Consider the following 10088-nt stretch of genomic DNA (forward strand, 5'->3'; position numbering starts at 1 on the left):
TCTATACATACTCCATAAATGATGACTTGTAGCAACGGTTATACTTTAATCCAACAATTTGATTTTGCTGAAGTAAAAGACGATTTGTGTTTGTAAAACATTTATTTTGCATCAAACATGAAGAAATGATCACACCATATGTCACACAACCAGTTGACACCATAAGATATACTTTACTTTTTTTTTTTTTTTTTTTTTTTTTTAAATAGGTACAAAACCCTTGAATTCAATCGTTTTAAAAGTTCATACCAAGGTCACACATTTTTGTCAGTGATGCTGTCAGTCCTTTATGGCAAAATGTTGTGGATGAATGCTTCAACCCGTCAAGCAAAATGACTGCGAATATTTTTTTGGTATTTGCAAGCTGACACATGAAGAAAGTAAAATAAAAATAAATATCACAAAGAGCAGCATCAGAAGTCCGCATCCAGAGTGAACTCGCAGTCCATCATGCTCGACATGACCCCTAACCTCTGGTACTCGCCTACCCGTTTCTCAAAGAAATTGGTCTTTCCCTCCAGGGAAATGGACTCCATGAAGTCGAACGGGTTCTCCGCCTGGTAAATCTTGAATCACAGGGAGAGATTGGCAAGATTATTGACTATACGACAGGAAATCACTCAATGGACTTACCTTGGCAAGTCCCAGGTCACAGAGAAGGCGGTCGGCCACAAATTCGATGTACTGCTTCATCAGAAAGCTGTTGATTCCAATGAGGTCCACGGGCAAGGCCTCCGTCAAAAACTCCTGTCTCAGCGTAATGGAACATTTATTCCTTAACATTTACGCTCAGTCTGTTCCAAAAGTAAACACCGGCTGACCTGTTCGAGGCTAACAGCCTTGGTGATTATGTCCTTCACTCTGTCCTCTGAGGGCTTCTTCAGGAGGTAGCTGTACAGCAGGCAGGCAAAGTTGCAGTGTAGTCCCTACACGAGACATCACATGACATTCCACACAACTACCAACATTCATATTTTAAAAGGAAAACTGCACTTTTTTTCCCCATCCACAATCCTTATGTGAGGCATACATGTAAAAACATGCAGGCACATGCAGGATAACAAAAAACAAAAGTTCAGCAGCAGCGGCGGCGGCAGCAGCTCCAATACGTAGCGTTACCTTTCACTAGTGGCCTGAGCCATTGTGAACGCGCGTGTGGTGTGGCAAGGTGTCACTACGCCACTAACGTAGTTCTTGGCCGTAACAATGTTAATAACAATGATAATGCCGCTGCAGCTTGGTTAATATGCAGGTCATAAAAACAGTGCAGTTTTCCTTTAGCTTCTCCAGCTTTTTCCTACTTCGTCCCGGCTGATCAGCTCATTGGAGTAGGTGAGGCCGGGCATGAGGCCTCTCTTCTTTAACCAGTAGATGGCGGCAAAGGATCCAGAGAAGAAGATGCCCTCCACTGCTGCAAAGGCCACAATTCTCTCCCCTGCCAGCACAAGTAAATAACAAACACTGTTAGATGCATGGTTATGAATGACGTGCATGTGATTCTTCCTCACCAAATGTGGACTGGCTGTCATTTATCCACTGGAGGGCCCAGTCCGCCTTACGCATCACACAAGGCATGGTTTGAATGGCGTTAAATAAATAGTCCCTGAATAGAAACAAAAAAGGCATTTGCACAATCTATCACAAACACAATTTTTTTACAGTTAACTGAATAGGTTGTAGTTTGTGGCGTATAACATAAGGTTGTGAACGATAAACCGCGAGACAAGCGAGAGATGCTACTGCGTCACTAGCAGCCTCCTGGATCAATAAGAATCCATAAATCCTTCGATTATTCGATTGGAAAGACATGCACCGGGTATCGCTCCCATGTAGCAAAAAAAAAAAAAAGTATGCAATATATTACAATAAAATATTTGTTTTCCCCTCACAACTGGTCTTTTAAATTACATTTATCAGCTTTAAAGTTGTTTTTTAACCCTTGCTTGTTTATTACTATTGTAGTACATTTATTTATTGCTTTTACTACTTCACTGTAATTATTGTAATATTTGATACTGCATTCACTGCGTACGTGACCGCAAGCTGTGAAAACATAACCGAAGCATAACCAAACCGAATTTGATGAATGAACCATTTTATATATAAAAAAGTGAACTGTAGTAATATATTATTCAACATACTATGTCAGACTTTAATTCATAAATAAAGAATTTAATACATTTTAATTCACTATTTAATAGCTTCAGATTTCTTCCGAGAGTACTTCACAAAAAACCTTCACTCAGTACGGCTTACAGCTTTTTTTTTTTTTTGCCTATTAATGAATATTTTTCATGCAGAAAATGTCTATTGTAAGCCAAATGAAATTGCCGTTTTGTGGCTAGAAAAAAAAAGAAAAAAAAAAAAAAAGAAAAAGAAGATAACGACAGTGCAACAGATGCGAAAGCCACAAAACTGTTAAAAGTGGTCAGGACACATCCTGTTGTGAACACCTGCACTTCCCAACAGTGTGTTTGCTCCGCCGAGCCCTGTTCCCCAAAGCCATCGTTGTCATTCAAAGACGAAAACAGAAAGTAATCGGTTGACCTTTCCTTCAGGTCTTGGATGTAAGTGTTGATGAGCATGCTGTACATCTCTGAGTGAACCGTTTCTATCAGGATCTGGAAGCTGTAGAAGGAGCGTGCTTCGGGGACCTGCACCTCCTGGCAGAACCTTTGTACCTGCCAAAAAACCTATGATGTGTTCAGGCTCACAACAACGTGCATTTAATGAACTCTCACCAGGTTCTCGTTGACAATGCCGTCACTGGCCGCGAAGAAGGCCAAAACGTGAGAGATGAAATGCTTCTCCTCGGGTTTTAGACGGTCCCAGTGCTGCAGGTCTTTGGAAAGATCCACCTGGAAGACAAACAGCACACAAAGATGTGTAACCATACATTACATTAGAGGATGATGTGATAAAACAGTATTATTTACCTCCTCCACTGTCCAGAAAGACGCCTGCGCCTGCTTGTACATCCTCCAGATGTCGGGGTACTGGATTGGGAAGATGACGAAGCGTCTGGGATTCTCTCGGAGCAAAGGTTCTTCTTCCTGTGAAACATTCTGGCAGCCTCCATCTTCTTCTTTTAAGCCATTCTATATTTAAAAAGCAAAATATTATGACTCATAAACATGCCATTTAAACACGCCTTTCCAAAGAAAGTAAGGCTACTAGTGATGTGTGGGTCCAAACTGATACTTCCATACTTCCCATACCAGCTCCATGCTCTGAAATCGATTCCATAATCAAAATTTCGATACTTCGGTCATGTTCGTCTGAAACGTTTGTTGAAATGTTGACAGATAAAAACCGTAGCCATGTTTGAACAGTGAATAAAGTTTTCATTCTGAAAGTACTTATTAATTAATATTTTAATCGTTTTACTTTATTATTTTTAGTGTTTAAAATACAATTTTCACATATTTTATATGATCTTGCCCTGTTTTTCCTCTTGTATATTAGCTTGGCTATATTGTATACCAGCTCTTCACGTTCTGGAATTGAATCGCAAATCTAAATTTCCATACTTCAGTCATTTGAGGTCACGTTCGTCTGTTGAAGGGTTGGCCGATTGTAAACGGAACCATGTGTGAACTGTGAATAAAGTTTTCATTCTTAAAGTAGTTTTTCTGTTGTATATTAGCTTGGTTATGCTGTAAAGCACCCCGCTTCAGGGTTTAAAGTAAATCAGTTACATAAATTAGTAATTTATTTCATTACTAAATTAATGATTCTTTATGCCATACAAATACTTTCTAAAATCTACCAGACACATAGATTAGGTGAATTTGCATGTATTCTGTCATTTAATTACAAACTAACTCTTGCGCATGCGCATTAACGCCGACCCATCCTCCAAAACAAAGGACATTTACAAAATACGCACAAAATGTTGCAACTTCCATTACATATACACATGCTTAAGACATTTATACAATGCAAAGAGTCCTGTTTTTCACATTTATACACATTTACGGACAATCCTGTCTCTCGCTGTTGTATCATGTAGCTAGCATTAGCATACAATGCTAGTAACTTACAACATACCTACAACAGCGTTAACATTCGTCTTACCGGTTCTCTGCGCGTGTTAGCCTTCTGGTTGTCCCTAAAACAGTCCATGTCTTTATTTCTCGGTGTCATTCCGCTGGACTTTCAAGAATCGACACACACCTACTCGGCGGTGTACTGTTAAATGTAAGCCATTTAACTGACAAGTAACTGACAAGAGGGAGGGACAGTGGACCTCTAGCGGTCAGCCGTGGTACTGCAGGTCGCCGCCGGACACATAAACACGTGCACACATCTAAGGTACGCTGCAGCAAGAATTCTGCCTTAAGATGAAACAACTGAATAAACACCTTATTTTCAAGCAGCTTGTGACAAATGACAGACACCTGACATCAGTATTCTGGGAAAAAAATTTCATTTTTACTCGCCTGGAACTCTGACATGACATTAATAGCAGGATCAGCAAATACTGAGGAACTTCGAAAACTTGTCCATATTAACACAGTGCACCGTTGATTGTTACACCGGTATGTTGTGTATACCCAACCGGAACACATCATTCGTGCAGACCCAGTTACAGTTATGGACCTTCAGCATGAACACTTGATGAAAGGCCATTGGTGGATCGTTGTCGGTCTGTTGCATAAAACCAAACATGAACGCATCATCAGGTTGTGTGTCTGTACTGTTGATCATTTGCTGAACACATTTCCTCAAATAGTGGCCAACTGCAGAGCTTACCTTTAGCTGTCCAAACACCATGATGAGTATGCTATTATCCACTGTAGGCTGCACATCCTGGTCTGTGATAATGTGCTTAATTTGCTGGAAAGGCAAGCTCTGCGGATGCAAGCATAACAAGCGCCATCACCCCCAGAGTATACATTATAGCATGGGTTGTCAAAGGGTGTGACACAGTGAACCTTGCCTCAAATAATAAAGTACAATTACAGCCACCAAAAAGCCTATTTTGTGCACTTTTCCGCTAAACCCAAGACTCAGTTTATTCAATGTATGAACAAAAAAATAATTCATTTTTGCTAACTTAACATAACATAAGTTAGCTAAGCAGGTTTGGAAATTTTTGTTGCTGCGTCTCCCCTGAAGGCAACCCCTTGCAATGTAGTGAAATGTATGAGTTTGGTTATCAGGAGAAGAGATAAGTCTGACACTCTTTTCAATCTTTAGTGAAGCAATTGTCTTGAAGATGTCACAAAGCTCAGCTCTGGACATCAGTCCATCCAATGTGAGGAGAAAGAAGCCCCCAAACGAGGTGACAGCTCCATTATCCTATTCGGGGGTCCCACTCACGCAGGGGTGGTACCGCAGTGGTGCGGCCATCTGACTAAATCTAACTGGTTCCAGCTCGTGTCAGTCTAGGGTATGAGTGTGTGTCTTCTAAGTGGAGCAAGCTGCAGCAAGCAGATAAGGTTGTCATGCAACCAATCTTTATGAAGTTCAAACATAGTGCCGCTATTGTTTAATTCTACAGTGCTTCTATTCTTTAATACTAGTCATCTCTAACAGTAGCTATTAATAAAAATGCACGTTATCTCTTTCCTGCTGATGCAACACCTACAGTAAGTTTGCTACCAATGGCTTCTCTCCCATGGTAGAAGGTCCCTTCCCACGTCATAGTGGCACCTTCAGCCTACAAATTGAGCAGACATGGGTGACACAGTTGCAATATTTACATTGATATCGAGGCCTACAAGCAATATAAGCCAAGCTCACGTATAGGTTAACCAGGTCCATCCTGTTGGTGTTGTCAAACTGGTTGTAGTACACCTGCACAAAACCTTCGCCAATCTTCTGCCAGAAATTGTCACATTGCTGCATGGCTGAAGCCTTGGAACTACAAAATGAAAACAGACGAGTTAATTCCACTGTAATTTGAATTTGTCCATGTGGGAATGAAAATAGTGTGCAGATCTCCCATAACAACGTGAGGTAAATCAGCGTAAACACACACGAAAAGAACATTTGAAACTATATGCCAAGAAACGGGGAGATTGCATCCACAGCTACAATCTGTAGCCACACTACGTCAACTGAATGCTAACACATGGATATAGTTAGCATAACATGTCGTTTCCCATTTAATGCTTTGCTGCCTGCAAAATTAACGGAGTACCCGAGTAAAATAATTTCACAAAGGAATTGAAGACGCAAGTATATAATTTCATATAAAGTACTTTACCGTGTCACGGGTTTTAATCTACTTTATTCGATCACCGACCGGCCTATACACCTCTATTCTGAAGTGAAGTGACGCGAGGGACAACGCAAAAATAAAAATGGAGGACTCCCGCTAACCTCTCAACCTACTACGTGACTCATGAGCCGACCAATGAGAGAGCGTTACAGAGCCGCCTGCTCCCCTCATCTGGCTTTATTTGTCTTACGTCATTGCTAACCATTCTCGCACATCTAAGGCTGCCTTCCAATCGCAGTTTAACGCCCTCGGAGGAATCCCGCTTGCCATCATAGGTGTTCCATTTGTCTGAAGAGCTGAAGTGAACTGGGAACAAACTTCAGAGGGCTGAGGTATAGATGGGCTGAGGGAGTCAACATTGATGGTCACGCGAGAGTTGAGTATTACCCACAATGCGTTGCAGTGGTGCAAGAAAAACACATCCATGGGGTGGCAGTAATGAACATCAAATATTGGTCTGATTGGTACAAATGTTTGTGATGTCTCCACGATTTAAAGTATTTTTTTTTGTAAACCTATTAATTTTGACTGTGACGATATATATTAATAGGGCGACTTAAATCGCCCAAGTGGTGACGTGTGTATACAGTACAGGTAATTCGGTTTTCTATCCATTTTGCATTGCGCCCAAACGCAAAATGGAGGTTCTACGGTTCTTTTTTGACACATCGTTTAAGGGCTATCAGAAGATATATATCTGCTAGTTTCCAGACTTTGTTTCTCCTTCACTGCCAACAGAACTTCTCGATAAGCTTCGAAAAGACTTGTCAATGGTGCCATGGCAACAGTGTGGCACGCTAGCGGTCTTCTGCGCCTGCGCATTCCTAGCCAGTTTCCGGGGTCGTCTTCCATTATATTTTTGCGAACACGAATAATTCAGCTATGTCAGATGTTATAAAACTTTATTACATTTGAAAATGTGATCAAAATAAAAATGTGACGTCCTATTTGGGGCCAGGGAAGACTCAAGTACTTAATCATAGAGCCATTAGTGTAATCATTGTCGCTAAACAACGTCGGGGTGACGTCACATCAATAAGGTCCAGTTGTCTTGCCAAAAAGCTCCCAGCAGTGTAAATAAAAATCCCCCAAAAACTTAGGCACATTTTCACTACTAAGCCAAACTTTGATGCACTTGTGCAACTAACACGTGTAAATATTGAGTGTGCTTTGCTTATGACAAATTTCGGCACCAAATATGCAGCCAGTAATAAGCTAAAAACTAGTATTTTGAAATGGAAGACATCGAGTACTTGACGATCAGGTCGATATTGCTTGCGGTGACTGAATAGACAATGGAAAACTGACAAAACAGCATGCAGAATTGTGCAAACACAACAAACAGGAAGGATATTCATACCAAAAAAAGCTTCTGTGTTGATTCTTTACAGAGTACAACTCCTCTTATTGTACCTGCGTTGACGGCTGATATAGGAATTGCCTTCAGGTTTCAAGCTATCAAACGCCATTGTTTTCTTCACTGTACGCATAAACAAATGAGATAACATAACAGTTTAGGCACTTATTAAAAATCAAATCACGTTTTTGCTACAGTTCAGTGCTCGATGCTGCCATGAGAGCGAAACACAAGCGCATCTCCTCACGGACATCCTGTGATTGAGAAAGCCAGCTATTGCTTGACTGAGCAGGCTGCACGTGGAGACCCTCTCTTGGCAATCTACGGCAGTAAAATATTAACGCTTTCTCCGGGAGTCTCTCTTGAGGTCATAGTGCTGCAGCCGTGTCACTGCTCAGGCTGAGATGTGATGTAATCGTCCGTGCGGAACACTCTGGGGACTTCTTGGTGCTGCTGTGGCGCTGTTTTTCTCGGGCTGTTTGGTTTCTATGACAGACCAAAAATCATAAAAACCGCACAATGCGTACAAGAAATGCATATATTCATGTGAAATAAGAGCGCGCTCACGTTTAAAAAGCCCGGGACGCTCATTGTGCGGAGGATCTTCTTGAACGCGCCCGGTAGCGTTCCCAGTTCTCCTTCTGCCTGCGTGACCTGCTCCTCCATGGCGTTGACGTTAGCTCCCACCATCTTTACGAAGCTCTGCAAGCACAAGTTCATTCAATACTTTGACATCCAATTGAAATCTGTCTGAGAACATTGATGACACAAACCTGAACACTTTGTTGAAGCTGTTTGAGTGGATTAGCTTGGAATATATGTTACCAAAAAGCGCAAAAACACACCAGAGTTAATCCTTTGATGCTGACTGATTTTAGCTGCATGTTTTTCCGAGAAAAATGTGGTAAAAATGTGATTCCATCAAATAAAACCCCTTTAACATAGAGTTTTCAACACCCTTAAACTATAACATCCCTCACCTCTAAATTGTCTATCCGTCTGTATATTTGTCTCATTTCCTCAGACTTCTGTTGGATTTGAGGTAGGTTTTCCTTTACTATCTGGGAGGTATCAGTACGGATCTGAGGACGTAACACAAAAGGATAAGCAGCAAGTGAGACTAATGCATACATTAAATCAGATAAGACACAAATAGTGGACATATGCTCATACCATATCCAGCATTCCAACAAACTCGTCCACTCTTGTCAGCATTTCCTCCAGGCTTTTCTCTAAGCACAGAATCTAGAGGAGGGAAAGGTTGGCCATTCAGGCCAAAATATGGCAAGCTTAAATTCAGTAAATTGCACTGACAGACAGCTTTTTGTCTCCCTTCCTGCCAGCCAACTGGGCCATGCTTACACAATTATGTGGTATCACAAGCATTCAGTCAACCTGTAAAGCTATGTTTTTTTCCCATCCAGCCAGTATTTCCAATATTTAATTCATGTATACGTAAAATGAACTTGCCTTGGAATAATTTAATAGGTAATACACAATAGAAGCTCTGTGCACTTCTGCAAGTGGCTCGTGCAGAACTGTCACATGACCAGAGAAGACAGCATCAAAGCAATATTTGTAATCGATGCGACATATTTTTCTGTTACTGGTTTTGTGAATAATGAATGACAAACTCTTTATGTTGTTTGCGCAATTTAGAACACAGTCAAAGCCGGAGAAGTACTGTCGGTTTAGTTAGCGATGCACTAGATGAGCTTCAATTACCCGCCAATCTCAAGTGCGAACGTTTTAGCACTTGGAAGATACTTCCAGTACTGTCAATTTAGTAAAGTGTGAGTCGTATCAAGACATAAAACGGCTGGCCCCTGTGCTGCAAACTCTCTCCCGAGCTGTCAAAATAGAGTGTTGCTTAGCAACGTCGCTAACCATTAACCTCTAAGCTAGCACAACTTCCGCCAGTGCTAGCACTAACCTCTTCTCCGGCCGTCGCCCTCACATAGGAGGAATACATGAGGGTCGTTTGGGTCAGAGCATCGTCGTCCTGTCCCGGGTCGTGCTGGTGAGACTGCTCGGCGTCGTGGAGGCTTGGACTCGGCGAGACGACATTAGCCGACGCTCCGAAGCTGGGGCTCTGCGACACTGTGCCGCTGCTGAGGATGTCGCTCACCATCGACAGGCTGCTGGCACTCTGCGAGACGATGCCGCTGTCTCGGCTGATCTCGGCGCTCGACTCCTCCAGGGGGGACAGGAGGCCCACCCTGTCCATGCGACGGTGGTCCATGTCGCCTGGCCTCGCTGTGTGTTGTGTGTGCTATGCTACTAGCTAGATTCTGCCGTGTTTGGCTAGTCAACTCACAGGGTCACGTGTGCGGAAGTCGACGGTGGCTTGCGAAGGTCCGACCAGTCTAAACAACAAAATCGCGAAAATAAATCCATTTTGTGGTTAAACCGACAGTCTTACAGTCCCGTAAAAGAACATACAATTATTTTGTTATTTTATAGTAACTGGATCTGTTATAAAATTAATTCCGCTTGCAACTT

At 42.0% G+C, this 10088-nt stretch overlaps 3 protein-coding genes across 6 annotated transcripts; all 3 read right to left on the reverse strand.

The window, feature by feature from the left end:
- Positions 1 to 9: 9 nt before the first annotated feature.
- rrm2b (ribonucleotide reductase M2 b) lies at positions 10 to 4263 on the reverse strand. Of its 2 annotated transcripts, none has more exons than XM_054763215.1 (9): positions 4078 to 4263; positions 2937 to 3098; positions 2742 to 2858; positions 2548 to 2693; positions 1509 to 1603; positions 1302 to 1435; positions 822 to 926; positions 634 to 747; positions 10 to 566 (listed from the first exon to the last, which is right to left on the reverse strand). In XM_054763215.1, exons 1-9 carry the CDS (start codon positions 4144 to 4146, stop codon positions 414 to 416), a joined length of 1095 nt encoding a protein of 364 aa, XP_054619190.1. In that variant the 5' UTR covers positions 4147 to 4263; the 3' UTR covers positions 10 to 413. The 2 variants fall into 2 exon arrangements, with proteins under 2 accessions (XP_054619190.1, XP_054619191.1); XM_054763216.1 differs by having other exon boundaries at positions 20 to 566; positions 2548 to 2681.
- Positions 4264 to 4412: 149 nt separating this feature from the next.
- LOC129172935 (nuclear transport factor 2-like) lies at positions 4413 to 7738 on the reverse strand. 3 transcript variants are annotated; one of them, XM_054763220.1, is made up of 5 exons: positions 7590 to 7738; positions 5749 to 5869; positions 5594 to 5665; positions 4756 to 4854; positions 4413 to 4650 (listed from the first exon to the last, which is right to left on the reverse strand). In XM_054763220.1, exons 2-5 carry the CDS (start codon positions 5851 to 5853, stop codon positions 4534 to 4536), a joined length of 393 nt encoding a protein of 130 aa, XP_054619195.1. In that variant the 5' UTR covers positions 5854 to 5869; positions 7590 to 7738; the 3' UTR covers positions 4413 to 4533. The 3 variants fall into 3 exon arrangements, with proteins under 3 accessions (XP_054619195.1, XP_054619193.1, XP_054619194.1); XM_054763218.1 differs by lacking the exon at positions 7590 to 7738 and adding an exon at positions 6432 to 6634; XM_054763219.1 differs by lacking the exon at positions 7590 to 7738 and adding an exon at positions 6215 to 6362.
- A 187-nt stretch (positions 7739 to 7925) lies between these two features.
- Positions 7926 to 9922, reverse strand: bloc1s4 (biogenesis of lysosomal organelles complex-1, subunit 4, cappuccino). The gene is made up of 5 exons (XM_054763217.1): positions 9520 to 9922; positions 8760 to 8831; positions 8567 to 8668; positions 8154 to 8288; positions 7926 to 8072 (listed from the first exon to the last, which is right to left on the reverse strand). The coding sequence occupies exons 1-5, from the start codon at positions 9826 to 9828 to the stop codon at positions 7974 to 7976; spliced, it is 717 nt and encodes a 238-aa protein (XP_054619192.1). The 5' UTR covers positions 9829 to 9922; the 3' UTR covers positions 7926 to 7973.
- Positions 9923 to 10088: the final 166 nt, after the last annotated feature.

The sequence above is a fragment of the Dunckerocampus dactyliophorus genome, chromosome 20 (genome assembly GCF_027744805.1).
Source record: "Dunckerocampus dactyliophorus isolate RoL2022-P2 chromosome 20, RoL_Ddac_1.1, whole genome shotgun sequence".
In the NCBI taxonomy this organism is placed as follows: domain Eukaryota; kingdom Metazoa; phylum Chordata; class Actinopteri; order Syngnathiformes; family Syngnathidae; genus Dunckerocampus; species Dunckerocampus dactyliophorus.